General features: G+C 36.5%; 1 protein-coding gene across 11 annotated transcripts in view; it reads left to right on the plus strand.

The window, feature by feature from the left end:
* Positions 1 to 20,785, plus strand: part of Frl (formin-like protein) — a 45,794-nt gene that overhangs the window by 21,313 nt on the left and 3,696 nt on the right. For 5 of the 11 annotated variants that reach the window (XR_010823106.1, XR_010823102.1, XR_010823105.1 and 2 more), the window contains exons 3-18: positions 9,643 to 9,726; positions 12,900 to 12,986; positions 13,236 to 13,342; positions 13,649 to 13,788; positions 14,164 to 14,342; positions 14,481 to 14,557; positions 14,863 to 15,178; positions 15,262 to 15,378; positions 15,453 to 15,693; positions 15,781 to 16,046; positions 16,116 to 16,383; positions 16,467 to 16,594; positions 16,663 to 17,107; positions 17,188 to 17,462; positions 17,537 to 17,650; positions 18,626 to 20,060. Coding sequence is in view for 2 of the 11 variants with exons in the window: in XM_066732291.1 (XP_066588388.1) it covers positions 9,643 to 9,726; positions 12,900 to 12,986; positions 13,236 to 13,342; positions 13,649 to 13,788; positions 14,164 to 14,342; positions 14,481 to 14,557; positions 14,863 to 15,178; positions 15,262 to 15,378; positions 15,453 to 15,693; positions 15,781 to 16,046; positions 16,116 to 16,383; positions 16,467 to 16,594; positions 16,663 to 17,107; positions 17,188 to 17,462; positions 17,537 to 17,650; positions 18,626 to 18,838 (3,057 nt within the window). In the remaining 9 variants the exon portion in view is untranslated. Of the gene's footprint in view, positions 1 to 9,642; positions 9,727 to 12,899; positions 12,987 to 13,235; positions 13,343 to 13,648; positions 13,789 to 14,163; positions 14,343 to 14,480; positions 14,558 to 14,862; positions 15,179 to 15,261; positions 15,379 to 15,452; positions 15,694 to 15,780; positions 16,047 to 16,115; positions 16,384 to 16,466; positions 16,595 to 16,662; positions 17,108 to 17,187; positions 17,463 to 17,536; positions 17,651 to 18,162; positions 18,266 to 18,625; position 20,785 lie in introns of those variants that run through there. The other 6 variants (XR_010823107.1, XR_010823109.1, XR_010823108.1 and 3 more) reach the window with 6 other exon arrangements.

Here is a 20,785-nt window from a genome sequence, read left to right on the forward strand (position 1 = left end):
CACACACTTTGAGTAAATCCCTCCTCCTCTCTCTCTCTCTCTCTCCATATATATTGTATATATATCCATTTATCCCCCTACCCCCCAACTTTGCCAAGATACTCGTATATTCGTTCTCAGGTCGAGCCATTTTAAACCTAAATCATCAGTGTTAAATTATTTGAACTTTTTAACCTTATAATCATCTCGACTAGAAAATTTTCACATAACTCTTTTTCCATGCTAACACACTTTTCCATATTGAATTATCATAGAAACTGTGCGTCGAGGCGTATACATCCTCGGAATATAAGATTTGAGCGACGGTCGTTAGGCCCAGGTGTGTTTTTTCTCCTATTAAACAAATTGGAATTAAACGAAGTATAGTTGGAGGGGTCTCATTGTGGTTTTCCTGGAATTCTAGTGTATAAAGCTCCGAGAGTCGCTTTATCCAGGTATAAAGCGATGATGAACGACTGGATTCTGGGGGGAGACTGAAAGTATTTTTTGGACAGAGCCCAGAAAGCCTTTCTAAGGCCCCCGTGCGAGTTTTACGACCATTTGGCAGAATGCGTCGTGATCGTAAAAGAAAGAATCACTTGGAACGAAGAATCTCGTAAAAACAAACTGTACTCGAGGTACCAGATCAATGGAAACAATCGTCGAAAGGATTTTCCGAATTTTGTTAAGAGTCGCGTGGGAGAGAATTATCCTCGATTGTCGTTTCTTACAGGCTTTCCAGCTCAGTTTTAACGATACCTCGCGTTGACATTGATTTTTCCTCAGGAGAATGAACATTGTTTTTTATTTTTCCGTTCGTTCGGTGGAAAATTAGAAAGTATTCTTTAGATAGAACAGAAAGCTTTTATAAGATTCGTGCGAGTTTTACAGTCATTTGACAGAATTCGTTGTCATTCTTTATCTTTGCGTTTGTTCGTAGGAAATTAAAGAATTTTTTCTATAGAAACAGAAAGCTTTTATAAGATCCGTGTGAATTTTACGGTCATTTGTCTTTGCGTTTGTTCACAGGAAAATGAAATAACGCGTTGGCGAGTAACTTGATACGAGCGAAACATGGTTTGTGTAATGATAGGGAAAGAGAGAGAGAGAGAGTGAGTGGGATACATTAGGCGGTAATGCGAGGGAGTGAGAGAGAGAGAGAGAGAGAGAGAGAGAGAGAGAGAGAGAGAGAGAATGCGGCATAGAAGGGTTGTTGGTCGAAAGAGAGGGAAGCTCGGATAGGGTAAATTCGCAATGCGGTATAATATTGGCGAAAGCCGCCTCTATCCCCCGAGAGCGAGACGCTTTGGGTGAGTCTGGCGAGTTCCCTCTCGTTCCGAAGGTCACTGGCCGTATAACAAGCAGTAGCCAATAACCTCCGTGAACCCACCAATGTAGGTACTTTCGCGCTCAACACTGTTAAAACGTTAAAACATTATTTCACTACTCTCCCTCACGCGTGCAAATACTACTAATAATTCGAGCAAATCGACTCGATTCACCCCTGACGAAACATTCTAATTCCAAACTTTGTTTTGTACCTTTTATTCGTTATCTTTTATTAATAAACACGTACAACTTCGCTGTTTATAATAAAAACTTGAATAAAACGTAACGACGAGGATGCATAAAAGTTATATTCCGAAGTTATATAATTAATAAAACTTTTTACTCACGAGCAAAGTACCCTTGTGGTTCGTGTAAGATACATTTATAAGCAGTTGTTTCTAAAAGTTCAACAAGAAATATATTTCTACAAAGATATCAATTCTGTAATGTGGTGAAACGAGGAAAATAAGCAGAGAGAGTTGCTATTGAAAAAACTTGTTGATTTGTTTGGAAATACAAGCTGCGTTTAAGGACGCCGATGAATGGATCTTGAAAATTGCCTTTACATCCTTATTTAAGCTTTCTTTCGCAGCCGACTGCACGTTTGTATCCCATTTGTGCGGTAATCCGATATACCATAACCGTGCGTAATTACCTAGTAAAATGCAATTTCAACAAATCTAATTGAATCGAGTGCACAAAGCAAGGAATCGTGCGAGTCTCTTTCTCTCACATACACACACACACAGACACATCAGGAATACCGCAGTAGCGAACGAATATCGATCACCTTACACTTTTATCCATATGAGAATTCCTCCCTCCACCCTCGAACCATCCCATCAATAACTCTCGGACTTGGAAATACCGCAATAGCAACGAATCACCATCACCGCTCCTTTCGATACGTCCAATCATATTATTCCTAGAATCCTATATTTTAACCAGTTCTATCTTTACCTTCCTTCTAAATGTATATACGAATGACCAATGTAATTTCTCAGATAAAATTTGTCAAGAAAAAATAACCAAAGGAAAAATCAGAGAGCGAATCGCGTTGGGTGGTTTCTGAGAATCATTTGATTAAGGAAACGTCACTTCCGCAATAATTCCGGATGCACGTTTCAAGCAACGCTCACAGCTCGCTCCAGGGTTTCTCTTTGCTTCGAAGCTCACAGAGTCCTGTTCGCCGGAAGTGTATTTTAAGCGACGAGCCAAGGATAACAGTTCTAACATCGCGCTTTGCCCTTTTTTTTTGGATACTATCAGTTTCTCATTATTCTCACTCTTATACTCTTCTTTTCGGTACTCTAAACAGTGTAGAGATAGTATAATATTCTGCAGTTAATATGAACAGATACTTATCGATGATTTATTTACTCTGTTCAGCTAAACGAGAGTGATTCCTTGCAAATACCTTGTTTTTCAAAATAGCGTCATACACTATTAATATTTCTTACATTGTAATGACAGCAAAAAGTATATACACAAGTAATGCGAAACGAGAATGATCCTTCGATTATAACTCGTTAATTCGAGGCCTCTTTAAAGAAACGACCAGTCGATTGAAACGCGTTTCAGCATCAACTATCGATACAATGCAAATGTAGCATATATATATATATATATTAAAACATGAAAAATAATTTGTGCTGGTATAATTGAAAGCGAAATAACGTGACCCAACATGAAACTCGTGATTCTAACTAGAAGATCAACTGTCAGCGTTTCACATTCAATCAAGTTTTACTTGGTTTATCGCGAGTCGTACTTTGACCTTAGAGCTCCCAGCGTGGGAAGGACGCGATTATTAAACGATCCCAATGCGTTCAGAATTGACCAACTTGCCTGATCGACGACAATTTTCACTCGCTACTCTTTTTCCTGAATCAGTTACACCAAGGATGTATATAGATAAGCCTGAACAAACATCTTCGTTAAAGTCTCACAATATATCAACGAAGAAATATCAGGCAAGTGCAAAATTGTGTTATGAGACGAATGCTTGATTACACGATATACGCTTTCTTATCTATATATATATATATATATGTATATACTGTATATTGCGCATACCGTGCCCAACCTGATTATGCCAAATTTACAAGAAGAGGAATTTATACTAGTCTCAATGTTAGCGGAGTTTTAGTAATGAGCATTGAGTTTATATATATGAGACAGAGACAGCGGGAGGACACGGTCATACGTCAACACCTGACTTACTGTACATCCTCGTAACGAGCCAAAGCTCAACTAGCATTTATTAACAAATGACTAAGATCAATCGTTATTTATATTCGTTCTCACGTATCAATTTAGATTCTCAAAGAGAATTATTTACCGTTGTCTAGCGTCTTTCTCCTGAACGAAGCGATGAATCGGTTTGATTTTTCAAACAAAACAAGGCCAACTTTTGATAATGAGGAAATTTGCCGGAGGGTAGCGACAATAAAAAGCTGGCACGAGAGGCAATATGCAAATTCAGGTCGAAACAAAGATTCCCGATAGTCACGCAACACTTTACGCTGAACACACCACACACTTTACTATTTTAGGTTAACCGATAGTGCAGCCTCACTCGTTGTTATTATTATGATTATCATTACCGTTCCACTCGCCTGCTTTTTTCCTGCAATTCCAATTTGCATTAACCCATTTCAAGCCTCGGCCCATTTTAGTGTAACCACTGCTCGGAGAAACAAAGCCAACGGTCGAATTACGCGGCGAAACGCATGACCTTCGATAAGCAAAATCATTGCAAATTTTTTGCAAATTCGACGCTAAGCAAACACGGAGAAAACTTGTCGCTGAACGATCGAATGACGCTCATGCCGTGCGCAGCTTTTACGTAACATTTTATTATTCGCTCTATCGCCCATCTTTCTTTCTTCTATATACCTCTGGCTTTTCAATTATTGCGTCATCGTATCCTCGCGTGGCTTTTGCCGCAGCAATCAAGTTTCACCAGTTTTTCTATCCATCCTGTTCGCATTCGCGTTATTAATCGATGCTCAAAGCAAACTCAACGTTTATTTTTCACGCAACTCCACTGTTTATAAGGACTTTGTAGCTATAAACTATGACTGATTTAGTTGGTTTAATTATATAATTGTCGAATAAAGACACATCACTGTATGTGTATATTAGTCACAAAATTATTGTCAGCAGGGAATTACAATTTTTTATTTTTTTAAACGAAAACGTATGTGAATTTGGAGTTTGGTATATTCGCAGGTTTTATATTTTTATTTCAGAGACGTAAAACTCTTTCTCTCTCTCTCTCTCTTTGACGAAATAGAAATGCGAGAGGGCGTGCATCGAAGCGAAGCTTGATTTTTCATCGTTGCCCACTCGAATCGTATTTTTGCGATGCACAAATACCATAGGGAGAGGCACACACGAGGGTGAACTCGAATACGATGCAAAAGGGATCAGTCTCGAGCATGAATTGTGGCCTCAAACAAAAATATAACTCCAGCTGCCCGAAAATTATCCCGATTGATCGAGAGTCCCCAATCTTCTTATACAAATATCCTATAATAATCAATTTTATTATTCCAAACTAAAATAATGTATATATGTGTAATGAAAACAACTAATACTTTATACAACGCAGCCACTTTGTATGATAAATTAATTTCATTCACCTGCGATCGATCCATCCTTCTACAAAAATTCCCTCGTCGACCGTCCTCCATTCATCTAGTTAATCTTAATTTAGATCCTCGCAGAATCTCTTTGATCGCTTTCATGTTGGATTTTAATTAAATCTCACGCTTACCCATTTTTTGTGGCTCTGCTTGTCTCGATTGGCTTCTCCCCTGATTCTTCGACAACGTTTTTCCATAAGGCAGATCCTTGTTAATTTTTTCTCTCTCTCTCTCTCTCTCTCTCACACACACACACATATATATATATATATATCGTATTAGTCCCTGAAGCCATTTAATAGAATAGTTTTTTGCTGGGATAAAATCTTTAATGGCTCATTAGGCACACAGCTGTGTCAAGTACGCGTGGTATGACGCATGTGTCAGCTGCCCTTGCAATGGATCAACCGGCGATTCGAGCGACAAGAAAAAATCCTCCAAAGACAGATGACCGATAACAGCGGATCGCTACGTTTCATCGGGATCCCACTGTCTTCCTTGAAAAAACACTCTTAAATCCAATCTCTCGTCGTCGCATTTATTCTCAATAACGAACGTGAGCGTTTCGATAACAAAGTTACTCACGTGATTTTTTTATAAACTTGTACAATTTTTGCAAATAATAATTTCTCAGTCCTATACTATACTTATTCATTCTTATACGAGTGAAAATATTCCTAGAGCAGTGTGAAATTTTTAGATTCACTTTTTACACTAAAATTACCGCTGAAATACTTTTATATAATATCTGGAATATCGATTAAAATCTCCTGCAAGTCTGAAGCTTTGATAAAGAAATGTTAGGCAATTCTACTGTATAAGAGAACTTGAGGAAAATATGAAAGATGCATCTATGAATTTTGCGAGAGGTGCTTGGATTATTTTTTTTTTTTTTTTTTTGGAAAGTAAGAGAATAAATATCGTGCAGGAAGGTTCAAAGATGATTAATGAAAACAGGGGGGATGATGTAAAAATAGAAACAATGGAAAAGAGAAACTCGTGGACGACTTTTGAGCGGAGAAACTGTGCTTGAATCGAGCTGTGTTTGGCATTCATCGAAAGGCCAGTCATTGGACGAAGGAGTCACAGGATGATAAATCATCGTGGTGTCAGCAACGTCCAGCGTGTAAGGACCCCGTGTGCCTGATTGTAACCGGAAATATATATAGATATATGTGAGCTAGGAACGATTTATAGTCGAGGGGCGTATTATCGGCACGCTGCGGGCAGAATTTAATATCGGCGGCATGCAATTTTCATAATAAATATTGTTAGTGCGCTAAAACGACAGAAACATGAACACTCCAACGATTTATGTCAAGATGCCTATTGATTTATTTATATTTCACGAGAGTCTCTCTCTTGAGAGCAAAACCTCAAAATTCGCCTCCAGACGAAATAATCGAACCATCACCGATTTCTTGCCATTGTTATTATAGTCCTGTGTGTGTCTCTCTCAATAATATATGTTTTATTTATTTTAACGCTGAATCTATACCAAGGGATTTTTTAAACACGTGTGTTTACTTTTGAAAAGGGTTGTTTCACCAGTGCAATGTTGATACACAATAATTGTTTTTCTACTTTGATTTTATATTTCACGAGAATCTTTTAATTGAAACGTCCAAATTCATCTTGAGTCAAAATAACTGAACCATCATTGATTTATTATCATGATTATCATAGACCTCTCAATAATTGCTGTTTGTTTTGACGAACAATTATGTCTCTTCTCTGATTACTCAAGAAGGGTGATCGAGCGATGGAAAAGCAATCGCTGAAAGATTGCAGAAAGACAAAGGGGTATTGAGAGGGGGGGGGGAGTCCCTTCTAATCCGTGGTAGCCCTATTAGCTGGTTTCCGGTCTTTCTCGGCCCCTCCCCATTTCCTTGACCGTCGAGCGCGTCTGACATTAAAACCAGCACCGTAAAATTAAGTGCGTTAACGCTCGTTCTATTGATAAAGAGGCTTTCGCCGATGAATAACTCTTCAAGAACCGCAATTACCCCGAACAAAGTACTCGCCACTCTCTTGGAATTCAATTACACTCTTTTCAAAGCTGCCACTGATTCTCGCACTGGGGCGGCTCCTTTGCCTGCAATTCCTCACTTATTTCACCCCCCTCCCCCTACTATAATTTTTCCTTCGTTTCCTCCACTTTTTACGTTTTACATTCATATACGAATATATTGTGTACCAGAAATGAAAGCGAACAGTATCCAAAGTTTATCTGTCAACAATTTTTATCGCTCTTTTTTTCGCGAGAAACGATTAATTGAAAGAGGAACTAAAGACCGAGCATTCGAGACTTTATCGAGCGCTGAACAGTAGCCGAAGACAGCACCCATTGATACGAAACTCGTTAGTATTTCAATCAATGCGCTCACTCAATCGTCCAGGAACGCTGCTGGCTCTGCCAAAGCCTTAAACGCAGCGCGATGAACCGTGACGACCTAACAGTTTCGCAATGGAGTTGTGTCAAACGGTTTAACAGGATCGAATACCCCTCCCCCCTCTAGCATACCCTAATTGCTACGTAGGCAATTTTAATTGTAGTTGGAAATTGCACGCGGAATATTATTCACCCACACACATATATAGGTATCGTGTACCTATACAATTTACCACTATATACGAGCCAGTAGAAAAATTGTACCGCGGTTGTTTTGGAATTTTTAACATCCACTTTGACAAATTGCTATTTCTTCAACAATGGAATATGTAATTTGCGAGTGTGCTCGTATAAACGTGCTGCGTATAAAGGAAATTAGAACACGTTCCGGTCTATCGAGCAAGCAGGCCGATCATTTCTGTATACAACTTAAGATATATTTCGTTAACACGTGTATTACTTTCCATCGCACGATCTCCATCCTTCCATCCGATCCTTTTTATCCCTTTGGCGAAAGCTGAGAAATTTCCTCTTTTCAAGAATCTTTTTTCCACGAGCCACCGATGGATCTGTTCAACCTTCTCTCTCGATTTTCATCCTAATTATATTTTAATTCATGGTACAAGTCTACTCTCAAATAATATCTCTTTTGAGAATTTGTAAGTTTAGGTAAAAAATATGTAATCAGGTTTTCATTAATTTTGCAATTATTTATGGAGATGGTTTATTATGGGAGCAGTAGATTAATCACCCTGCAGGGATATTTAGCTTGATAAACTCGTATGAAATTTCGTCAGTTGATTAATGCACTGTGGGAGGGCAGTCGATTTACCGATAATTCATCTCCCGGAAGCACTTTTCGTCCCGTCGCGTCAAATTATCGATTGGTCGAGTTTCCCATTCAACTTTCTCCCTCCCCCTCCCCTATCCCCCCCCGTATTAACTCCACTAAGTGCGCTCAGAAATGTCAGCTGACTCTTCGTCGACTTGTTAAAAGCCAGAGATTTTACCAATCGAAATGTCACTTTGTCAAGCTAACCCTCCTCCTATTAATCTTCCATCTTGCCCATTAACCCCCACCCTCAGTCCCCAAATTACACTCTAATACCCCCTAACACCATAAAATTTACCATGCATCGACGAATATTTTCACTACAAAACTATAACCTCTCTTGTATATATATTCACTTTACTTTTTTTCTTACAAGTATAAGTAAAATATTCTATCGATTAGTTGTAAACGATAAGGTCTTATTTTTCGTAAGCGATAGCTATTAAATTGATCGAATATTGCGATAAATCAAGCTGTTAGCGTGACAAATAGCCGGGGGGAAAGATTCCATTCTAATTGGATCGAAGTTTTTCTCGATAATTGTTTATAGGAATGCAAGAGAGAGGGGGGGGGGGGGGGGAAGAGACGAGCATTAAATTTTCTTTTAAGATCAGCGTCGTTATGCCTTGTCGCTATGCAATTATTTACAACACCCCCCTTAAGAAATCAATTAATAAATTGCAAGTGTAGAAGTGTCCACTTATCCAGTCAGATTTGTATTTGATTTTTTGAGCAAACCGAATAATCAAGGCGGAATATATGGTCGCCAATTATAACGCTGCCTTGGGCATTGTTTAATGCGGAAAGTCATCTCCATTGTTTACTGAAGAAATTAATTAACGGTAGTTTACTACCAGCAACATTAGTCACGTGATATAATCACTCTATAGATTTAATTGCTATTTAACTAATTGATAAAAATATATAATAATTACAGAATCTTACGTTCTTCTACTTTTGATTAGTGATATTTTTTGACGGAACTGAGTTTTTTTAGAAATAAAAATTTCTAATCACTCACAAAAAAATATTGCCACGTTAATTCTTATAATACACAAAATTTATAATCATACCACACACTCTCTGTGGTCCACGTTTCGTATAACAGTCGGAGAATAATTATCACAGAGCGGATACGGAAGCCACGAGTACGTGTGTCACAAGTTTCTCACACAAAGGAACACACGCAAGCGAAATATATTTTCAGTCGTAATAGATAATTACTTTGAAGCATCGAGAACCAGGAAAAGATAAAACGTGGAAAGATAAAGGAAAATGCAACAATTATTAACAACATATTTTCTCATGATAATAAATTATAATTAAATGCAAGAATCAATAAAAATCCTCAATTAAACTACATTTTTCTCTAATATATATACTGTATCAAATATTAAATTGAAATATCCAAAGCTTTCTAGGGACGAATTTAAAAAAAAAAATTGGCTTTTCTGTTTCAGGCTTCAATGGATTTGCCACCGGACAAAGCAAAACTTTTGAAGCAATATGACAATGAGAAAAAATGGGACATCATATGTGATCAAGTGAGTATACGACGTTCACTCGTCAATCTCGTCAAGCATATTCATCCATTTTATACCTCTGTGAGCTTATAACGTGCGTGCTTTTATACTCTAACGCGCGTCTCCCGTGAAAGCCCACGCTCCTTAAAAGCTCGTCACGCTCGTTAAGCCGACCCAAGAAATCTTAAGTGCCCCCCGAGCCTGAAAACTCAGCTTCGTACACGCCCTAACGTATATTACAAGTGTCAATTGAAAACTGTTCCCCTTAAATTCCAATAGTGTCGTTAATACTTCTCTCTCAACCCTCTCTCGCGTTATACAGTAAATCCTACTTGTTTGCCATTTCATTCACTCACTTTTCTCATCAAATTATCGCGAAAGCTTAAATATGTAACATTTGTATAAGTTTTATTGGTCGTTGGATCAAAGTGCGTAACTCCTCAATAATAATCCCTCAATATTTGGTACGATTGGATGAAAACGTTTTTGTTTTTTTTGTTTTTCTTGGAATTGATGTAAAAGTTATGTGCATTATAAACGATGTATGTGAAGAAGAGAGAAACATTACGTGGACACTTTTCCTGGCAAATTAAAATTGTATCGAACGAAGAAAGATTTTATTGTCGAGTTCAATCTTGGTCGATATACAAGTGTACAAACGTCTGAATATATATGTACACAAGGATTGTACTCGCAAAATAGCGGCGTACAAAGTACGAATACCAAATGGATAAATAGGGCTGATGATGGAGCCTGGAGAGGGTTGGAGGGGAAATCACAGACGTATCGAGTTACGAACTGTACCACACTGTCCCTCGAATACCCGCATGCATGTGCAGCGCACTATACGTCTGCTCGGCTCAATTGAATCAACACGAACAAAGATCGTCGAACATATGACGATCGAGTACCACTTCAAGTCATTAGAATAGTGAAATAATCCACTGCTTGAAAAATATTTACTATACAGTATATATATATATATATATCGAGCGAAAACCAATTCTTGGATCGTAGATCACGACTCTTAGTGGAAAATTTCGTTTCGTCAAAAAACTTTTCTTTATATACCAGTGTGGACATTTTTTGGTATTCTTGTAGTATGGCTTTGGTCTAGCTTAAGGTTAAAACTCATGCTCGTCATTTGTTCTAATATTTTCCTATATTCGTTCAATTCTTTATCCATAATCTTACAATATTTGTTCCATGTTCATCCCATGATTTGCACATACTTTTCTGATAGAGTATGGGAAAAGTATGCGTCAATCTGCCCTCAAACTACCTCAATGCTAGATTTAAACCATATTCCCAAACCTTTTCACGCGAGTATTTTCAAGATTAAAATTGAAGGAAAAAAAACATAGTTTGGATTACCGATGAAGAGTGCCACTTCAAGTAATTGCAACGATAAGATAATCCACAGCTCTAGATAAATACAACAAACTTCGGAATGAAAACAAATCGTTGAATCATGAATTACAAACAAGTTTACGCGTTTTCATATTTAACAAAAAGGGAGAGTGTAGTTGTTGCTCGTACGCGATATCGAGAATCGATCGAATCAAGGACAAAAGTGCGGAAATTCGAGTTTTCCTGCTTTCTCCTCGATTCTGCTTTCGTTTCCTGCGTGGACGCAATTATCGCGAGGCCAGTTGTCGATAATTGCTCCCCCCACGCAATTTCACGGGTCGATCCCAATTTTCGTACAAGAGCCAGTCAATTCTTCCATTATGTACCGACTAAACGGAAAAGAGATGCTCGCTTTTGTTCTTCCTTTCTCCATTTATCTCATGTAAAAGTGTATTCGTGAAGTCGTCGCTAAACTTTGCCCTGGCATTTTCTGACGATCAAAAGTCTAGAGAGACTCGTTGCGAAATTACAATTCACTCAGAAGGAAACAACCAAGCACGCTCTGATACTCTTGAAAACCCCACGATTTATACACTCATGTCGAAATTCAATTCTGTTTCTGCCTACAAATAAAATTTCCCAAATTTTTCCACCTGAAACTTTCTCCTCGAACTGGACAATATTTTTAAATTTATTGTTTGCTAATTCACACACTTAACTGTATAATAATAATAATCGTACGGTGTCTCGCGATATAAATGTCAGGATGATTCATTCTCGTTTGATCACTGATGTAATCACAAATGTAACTGAGTGTGAAAAGGTCGCCCACACGGACGAAGTTGTATTTTTTTTCCTGGAAGACGATAAGCACGAATGATAATAATATTGTACAAAAAATTCATTTCTCACCAAACTCTCTTCTCATTCAGTATATTTTACAATCTCGAGATTTCTTAATCTCCTTATTAAGACTTTTGTACACCATTATGGTCATGCATATACACTGAGAAAAATAGTACATAATTTTTTACGCTATTAACAATTACGCATAATATCAATAAATTGAGTTAAAGGATAACAAAAATAAATGTTAATAGATTGAAAAATTGTGCAGAATTTTTCTGAGTATATTACGTGGCGAAGCTGGTTCTCGAAAAGTTCATCGCGCCAAATTTCGCAAAGGTGATTCTAAATATTTCTTTTTACAACTGGATTATTTGCCAGGAAGAAAAAAACCATTGATGGTTAATACAAGGCGACAAATATCGAAGGATGAAGTTCATCTCGTATCATTGATGAGGCATGTGAATTTTTTGAACGAGCCTGCGGGGCATGTGTGTAACACGAGACGGATGTAATGCAAGCCGTGTTATTATACGATACGAGAAGAAATCGGCAAAAAATTCTACAGCATCCAAAGTGCCCTTCCCCGAAAAGAGATGGTAACACGCACCAGACTTTCGGCCTTCCTATCCATTTCTCTTGTTAAATCTCACGCAACGATTCACATCGTTTTGCCGATTAAAAGGGATCAGACTATTTTTTTAGCTTCTTAAATGAGCTGTGGATTGTCTAATGAAATAAATTTTGTTGCATTTTTGGTGATCAACTTCAAAGCATATATTCCGAATTTACTATTGATTAAAAGTGATGTACTTAATTTAGTTTCATAAACGAGCAGTGGATTGTTTAATGAATGAAACATTCTGTACCATAGCTTTTTGTCATGGTAAATTTTAACGCAAATATTCCAAAATTATTATTGATTAAAATAGACCCGTTACTAATTTAATAGGCAAACCAACTGATTAACAAACATTTGTATTTCTCTTCATTTGCAGGAGAGAGTTCAAGCAAAGGACCCACCGTCCCATTATCTGGCCAAATTACGAACGTACCTCGATCCAAAAGCATCGCGAAGTCATCGAGTAGGTTTTTTCATCTCATATTTTCTTCAGCCTCTTTTTTCTCTGATTAATATTAACTTAATTCGCGCGGTATACGACGATTTTGATTCTCAAGTACAAATTTTTAAGAATTACCTTCTATTTCATCAAAAATGTTCGAAATTTAAACGATAACTAAAGCGGGAAAAATGTTTTCCTTTGTTTTTTATTCATTTTACTTGTGTGGTACACAAAACTCGCAGAGTAAACACAATACTAACGATTACACAGTCGTATCGTTTCCTCGCATTTTTCCAGAAACGGAAAATGGTTGGGGAGTCGACATCCACGCAAGTGTTGAGGGACTTGGAGATTTCCTTGCGAACGAATCACATTGAGTGAGTACAGAAAAACTTATAAACAATGCAATCAATAAAGACAGAAGCATTACAATTTTTTAGCAAAATAATGATTGCCTACTAAAAATATAAAGAATATCGAAACAATTGTCTCTATTTTTAACAATCAAATTTCTTTCTGATAAGAAGCATATTTTACAAGAGTGATTCTAAATTTGCATTCTAATGAATGAAATTTACAGGAAAATTATATTTATCCAAAATGTTGCAAAAAAAAATTCGTTTATAATAAATGCTCGTGTAGAAAAGTGTTAAGGTCTGTGGGTAAAAGGAATATTTTTACAGATGGGTGAGAGAATTCTTGGACGAGGAGAATCAAGGCCTGGATGCCCTGATAGATTACCTGAGCTTCAGGTTACTCATGATGCGGCACGAGCAGCGTCTCATGGAATCGCATGTCAGCTCCGAGGAGAGATTGCAAACTGGTACGTACGACATTGAGACACCCCCGTCCATGTAGGGTCAATCTGCACCTTAACTGGGCCACAGTCCATCCTTAGCTAACACTCTACAACGATATTTTTCACCCAGCAAGTTGACTTTTCCATACCATTAAAGACTCACACAGACCCTCTGATTTCATCGCTCTCCTTTAGTCTTAAAATGACTCTCATCGTTCCTCCTTTTCCTCTTTTTCTCATGCCAATTTTAATGTTCACTCGATAAGTATGATTTTTCTATTTCATTAACGACTTACTTTACCTTCTATCTCATCATTTTTAGTCTCGAAACAACTTCTGTCGTTTCTCTTTCTTCTTTTTTCTCATACGAATTTTTTATTCTTTTTTTTTTTTTTTCAGCTGGATCCGTCGATGCGTCGCCATTGAACAATGGATGCTTGAGGCCATCGCTGCACGAGCTCAAGGATAGTCCTGGCGTGAAACGGAGGTCCAGGCACGTAGCGCGTTTGAATATGGGAGAAGCAAAGGACGACATTCACGTTTGCATACTCTGCATGCGCGCTATCATGAATAACAAGGTACATCATATATACCCATTGTAAATCATAATTATACTTTGACAAGCAGGAAATTTCAAAGTATAAAGCAATGAAGCGATAAGACGTTTATTCAACTGGCGAAAGGATCCAAATGAATTGAATTTTTCAATGTTTCAGTACGGTTTCAATATGGTCATTCAGCACAGGGAAGCCATCAATTGCATCGCCCTCAGTTTAATGCACAAAAGCTTGAGGTAATTCCAATGTCCTACCATACTAGGATTTTCCTGGATTATTTGTAATGTAATAATAATTAGTGAACGAATTTTTGTATTTCATTTTTTTACGTCATCAATAGCTCTTTGCATTAATAAATTTTATCAGAATTGCAATTAATTTGGTGACGAAATATTGACTGTTGGTTACTCCAGTTGATAGTTCATGTAGTATTTATATATATATATATATATGTGTGTGTGTGTGTGTGCGTGCGTGACTGTGTAATTAATTTTATGTACTGCCTAGAAACCTCTTTTAATCTATCCTTCGTTATCCACAGAACAAAGGCCTTAGTTCTCGAACTCCTAGCGGCCATCTGCTTGGTCAAAGGCGGTCACGAAATTATTCTATCGGCTTTCGACAATTTCAAGGATGTCTGCTCGGAGAAAAAACGATTCACCACTCTAATGGCATATTTCACGCAATACGACAGTTTTCACATAGAGTTCATGGTGGCCTGCATGCAATTTGTTAATATCGTTGTTCATTCCGTGGAGGATATGAACTTCAGGGTTCACTTGCAATACGAATTCACGAAGCTTGGATTGGATGAGTATCTTGAGAAACTTAGGCATACGGAAAGCGAAGATTTGCAGGTAAGACAATTATTAAATCTCTACCATACTTCTTGTTATTAATATAAAGGAAGTATACATGACAGTTTCGCATATTTTTTCAGGTACAAATCTCTGCTTATTTAGATAATGTATTCGACGTAGCTGCCTTGATGGAAGACAGTGAAACAAAGACTGCTGCTCTGGAAAAAGTAGCTGAATTGGAAGATGAACTTGGCCATGTAAGAATTTGGTATTTATATTAAAAAAATCTGTGTATATGAGGATCAATAAAATTGCATGGGGTTCGTCGTAGGCTCACGACAGAATGGCGGAATTGGAGAGAGAATCGCTGGCGAAATTGGCGGAACTAGAGACTGAATTAGGTGCATTAAAAGTAGAATATGCGGACGCTTTGGAATCTCGCAGATTAATAGAAGAGGAGCTTAGAGCTTTGAAGCAACAGAAACAAGATTCTGCGAGAAGACAGAGTGTTTTAGAGAATAAAATTATTGAGCTGGAGACTCTCACTGGAACACTCACCAAAGGTTCTTCGGGTAATTAATTATAATTTAGACAATGTCTTTCAAGAGTTTTTATTTATTTTAATATTTATTCGAACGTAACGACCTTACAAATTTTAGCAACTGGTCTCAGAAATGGATCTCTCGGCAGTCCAACAAATGGGCATGATGGTATAATAGCGTCTACCAACTTGGCGTCTTCGACATCTCCTATAGATCAGGTACCACCACCAGCTCCACCTCCTCCCCCGCCCCCTCCTTGTCCGCCACCTCCTCCAATGGCTCATTTCTCTCCAGATCAAAAAATACCACCCCCAGCACCTATTCCACCACCCCCTGCTGGTATGATGCAAGCTCCAGATGGTGCTATGACCATTAAACGAAAGGTAATTGTTGCAATTGAGTGAAAACATGTTTCTATTAATTCAATCTCATTTCTTTCCTTTCTTTATCAGGTACAAACGAAATATAAGCTTCCCACCCTTAACTGGATAGCCTTGAAGCCCAATCAAGTTCGTGGCACCATCTTTAACGAATTGGACGACGATCGACTGCACAACTACATAGATTTTACAGATTTCGAGGAAAGATTTAAAATAGGAATGTGCGGTCATGTAGCCAACGGTGACAATGAAATTGACGGTCTGCATAGCTTCCCAAGTAAACGATTTAAGAGACCCGAAAACGTTTCCCTTCTTGAACACACGAGATTACGAAATATAGGTGACTGAGTTAAAATTAATCGTAGCATATAGAGGAAAAGTTTAACAGCATAATTTTCGCTAAATCAACTTAAATATTTACAGCGATATCCCGAAGAAAAATGGAAATGCCTGTAGAAAAAGTAATAATGGCTGTAAATGCGTTAGATCTGAAGGTGCTCTCTCTCGAAAACGTTGAATTGTTACAGCGAATGGTTCCAACGGAACAAGAAGTAAATATTATATTTTTATTCGATTTTTGTATCTCTTTCACATTTACTAATTATATTTTTCTTTGTAGATCAAAGCCTATCGTGAATACATAATAGAAAAAAAGAACGTGAACTTACTAACGGAGGAAGATAAATTCCTGATGCAACTTGGCAAAGTAGAAAGAATATCAACGAAATTGTCAATTATGAATTATATTGGAAACTTTTTTGATAATTTACATTTGATTACACCTCAAATCCACGCTGTAATATCCGCGTCCAGTTCGGTTAAGAGCTCCAAGAAACTAAGAGCAGTTTTGGAGATAATCTTAGCCTTTGGAAATTACCTAAATAGCAGTAAACGAGGTCCTGCCTACGGTTTTAAATTGCAGAGTTTGGACACTCTGCTGGATACAAAGTCCACCGATAAAAGGATGTGCCTTTTGCATTACATCGTTGCTACGATACGAGTGAAATTCCCAGAACTGATCAATTTCGAATCTGAGCTTATGTACATCGATAAAGCCGCTACAGGTAAGAATGTCTGTTATTCCTAAAAGATTATAATGAAATAGTAGAAATATAACTTATAGGTTTTATGATACAAATTTTAGTGTCGCTGGAAAATATAACCACAGACGTTCACGAGCTGGAAAAGGGTATGGATATGGTGAGAAAGGAATTTGAATTGCGTGGGAAAGAAAAGCACAATACCGTATTGCGTGATTTTCTTAATAATTCGGAAGAAAAATTGAGACGTCTGAGATTGGATGCTCGAACTGCTGGGGAGGCTTTCAGGGAATGCGTAGAATTTTTTGGGGAAAGCCCAAGGCAAGCCGATGCGAATACCTTCTTTTCCCTTCTCGTTAGATTCGCAAGAGCATTTAAGGTAAATTAAAGCCTCTCCACATTTCACTTGCTATTATGGCGCCGTTCGAAAATTCATCTGTATTTAATGTTTAGGCAGCGGATCAGGAAAATGAACAACGCAGAAGACTGGAAGCTGCTGCAGCTGAGGCCCTCAATACTTCAGAGGAAGTGATTAAAAGAAATAAATTAAATCAAAAAAAGCAACAGGTATTTATATATTTCTATCGTCCGTATATGAATAAAATTATTTGTTAATAAATTTTGCACGGTTCTTTGTATAGGGTGGAAAATTATCATTACCTCACACACGTGCTATATCTTTTAAGCCAGTTTTCTCTTGCAACATCACTGTATTCAAAATATTTACATTTTATACATTTATGTATTTACAGTACACTTTTTTACACGACTCTTATCTTCCCTTTGCATGTTTTATTTGGTCAATTAAAATGACGTTTTAGAATATTTGTATTGTACTGTAAAACATGTTAATTAATTGTCACGTGAATAATTTTATAAAATGACTGTTTTTCAAAGTTGAACAATTTTTTAGAAATTTAATAGCGTAATTAACATTAATCGATTGCACGTTTATAAGCATGGAAAAATTGAGGGGGTTGATTTTTACACACGAGTGATGCAAATCGTTCGACAAAACAGAATGTTCCTCATGAAAACACTTGTTCTCTTATTTGTTACATATTTATTTGGACATAAAGTCACCGAAATTTTGCTGTAACTCAAACAAGACTCTGTTACACCGGCACCTTAATGAACTGGAGCTCAAAACATAACAAAAATAGAACAAACAATTCGTAACATGTAAGTTCACTACTCACTAATGCGATGTTACACTTTGTACACGTCTCGCATCCTCATAACTTAAAAAAATAAATAAAATTACATTCGCATGACTATTTGCACTGATGTTGCTCGAGAAAAATATTCTTATAATTTTTTTCTTTTGGAGTTGGTTATTAATACAAGCGAAATATCCAGAAAATTGTACTATATCTAATTTATATCTTGACATTTGCGACGTAAGAGATAAAGTATATTTCAAGCAACTTATAATTCTAATTATTAATAAATAATTTAGCACGCGATGCCTTATTAATATGAGCTAAGATTTAAATACATTATAGAATCTTTCGATTGATTTATTTTAATGTTAAATATTAGGACGCTGTTATCAACGAGCTGAAAAGCAAGACTAGGCAAGTGCAGGAGAAGAAATTGTTGCAACAGGACGAGGTTTATAATGGTGCCCTAGAGGATATCTTACTCGGCCTGAGATCCGAGCCATATCGGAGGGCAGATGCTGTTAGACGAAGTCAACGACGACGTATCGATAACCACAGACTTTCTCGCACAGCTGAGGAGTTGGAACTGTAATCTCTCTAATCAAAGTGATTTTTCTACAATCAATAGAAGAGCATGAAATGTCCCTAAGCATAATCAAAGTGCTTTTATTACAACCAATAGAAACACGATGCCTTGTAAAATGGACTGTCCAATTTTCAGAGATCCTAATGCCTGCAGGGGAATCAATTTTGTTCACTTAAAGACTACATTTTACGTGAAAATTCTACTTCAAATTTATGAAAGTCAAGAGAAAAGCCAGAAATATCTTTAAATGGTTTTCTGTTCATGACTGCAGAATTAGACTTATCGATTCTGGAAGATATTATTCCCCTGAGTGTTATTAAAAATTTATAAGAACGTAATAGATGTAAGTAAAGGTTACTGCAATATTTTTGGAAATATCAACATTTAAAGATTTAACTTGCAACGAAAGCTGTCCAATTTTTTGATGTAATTTTACAAGAAAGCACATATATAATGCATAGAATTTAGCGAGCACTGCGACAAACGATAAGTTCGAACACTTTTCGATAAGACACGAGTGATTTGTAAAATTTATAAGAATGAAATGGGAAACAGTCACCAAACTGGTGCTAATGATTCACGAAGAAACTGCAGTCAGCAAATGGGGTTTTTTTCCATCAGTTTCTTTGTTTGAAGAACGACACTACTTTCTCTTTTATATGTTTAATTCATTAATGAAATATCAGTTGATTGTAAATAATTTTGATTCAATGAAGTTACATTCGTTTAAATCATTTGATTTGTTTTTGAACTAATGTGATGTTAAGCTTCATTGAAGAAGCTTTTCTCTCTGTACGTTATTAATACAAGTTATTTGTATTAGATAGTTTGCGTACAATTGTACGACCATTTTTGTTGAGATTTTTTACATTTATTCGTTGTTAATTGTTGTAGACGCAGACAAATTTATGACTTCGCATGAAAATTTTCCAGTACCGACGCGGAATAACTGGCTTGATGAATAGCTATGCTGATAAATTTGAGATTTATGATCAACAGATGATATAAACATTCCAGAAGAATAAACTAAAATACATAATTAGCTGTGCTGTCCAATCATCTTGTAAAAGATAACTAATTCTGGAAGTTCTCTAATACAATTCAATTCTTCCATAATCATAGACATTAAGGAAAATACGAAATTTTGTATTTTTGTGCTTTTCAGACAGGATTAAAAATCATAATAACCCTTATAATGTAAAAATATATTGTAAAATGCATGGGATAGGTGAGTAATAATTGCCGTAATTTCTTATAAAAAATGCAGATATATATTAGTATGTTTAAACATTCCTAAAAAAACATTATACCTCTTGGAAAAATGAATGCTAGAGAACTGATGGATAGGTAATGTTTTGTATATCATACGAGTTTTTTTGACATTTAGAAGAAACACGAGTATAATCTCATATATTGGACGAGGGGAAGACTATTAAACATAATTGATATAATTTTCATGAACAACATTAAAAACAATTCTACTGAATTTCTGCGAAATAATGAGTTTTCGAAATGAATAGCGCATATCTCGAATGAATTAAGGAATAAACTCTAAAACTCTTACTTTTATACGTTTTTTATATTGTATTACAGACGCGAAAAATGAAACCTGTAAATATTGTTGTAATATATATAGAATACTTAAGCAGGTAAAATAACTTAATAATTACATATTTCGATTAGAATTAATAAACCAATGTGATGTTTAGGTAGAATATTATCTATGTGTTAATATTTTTATTATTGGCCATTAAAACCAGTAAGAAAATATGCGTCGCCATAAAAGTTTATAATAAAAATGTTAATTCGTCTTAGTTCTTGCTTGATTTTTTTCGCGAGATTGTAAATAATGTGCATTCGTTATATAAGTTACGCAAAAAGGAAAAGACGCGATCATAATTTTTGTATAAAGCAAATACTACAAATTAATAAAACAATTATTATAAAGCTTGT

Source organism: Prorops nasuta, unplaced genomic scaffold, assembly GCF_024137725.1.
Source record: "Prorops nasuta isolate Cenicafe-Biocafe unplaced genomic scaffold, Cenicafe_Pnas_1.2 PNAS00010, whole genome shotgun sequence".
Classification (NCBI taxonomy): Eukaryota; Metazoa; Arthropoda; class Insecta; order Hymenoptera; family Bethylidae; genus Prorops; species Prorops nasuta.